General features: G+C 37.6%; 1 protein-coding gene across 1 annotated transcript in view; it reads left to right on the top strand.

The window, feature by feature from the left end:
- The window catches only part of LOC119581803 (protein polybromo-1-like), a gene marked incomplete at both ends in the record, with an annotated part of 78,095 nt that overhangs the window by 7,084 nt on the left and 70,713 nt on the right, over positions 1–298 (top strand). The window contains 1 exon segment of the mRNA XM_037929934.1: positions 1–206. Within this exon segment, the coding sequence (XP_037785862.1) occupies positions 1–206 (206 nt within the window).

Below are 298 nucleotides of genomic sequence, written 5' to 3'. Positions count from 1 at the left end.
GCGTAGTGTTGTAAATAAGGAATGGTCTCTGCTCATGTCTGAACTTGAGGATGGAATGGAGTTACCACTTCCAGAAGAGGACTGTGGAGGAACAGAAATGCCACTTGGAACTGCTCAAGAGGATGAAGAAAGTGATGATGATGTGGATCCTGACAATCCATTATGGCAACTTTTCTTGGCTGCTAAGAATCTCACTGCACCAAATGGTAAGTTTTAATAACATTTATTGACTGCATTACATATGAAACATGAATATTGGTTTATTTTTTATTATGAAAACAGGTTATATGTTACCTGT

This window comes from Penaeus monodon, chromosome 15 (assembly GCF_015228065.2).
Source record: "Penaeus monodon isolate SGIC_2016 chromosome 15, NSTDA_Pmon_1, whole genome shotgun sequence".
Classification (NCBI taxonomy): Eukaryota; Metazoa; Arthropoda; class Malacostraca; order Decapoda; family Penaeidae; genus Penaeus; species Penaeus monodon.
This window is presented reverse-complemented; position numbering and strand designations above follow the sequence as displayed.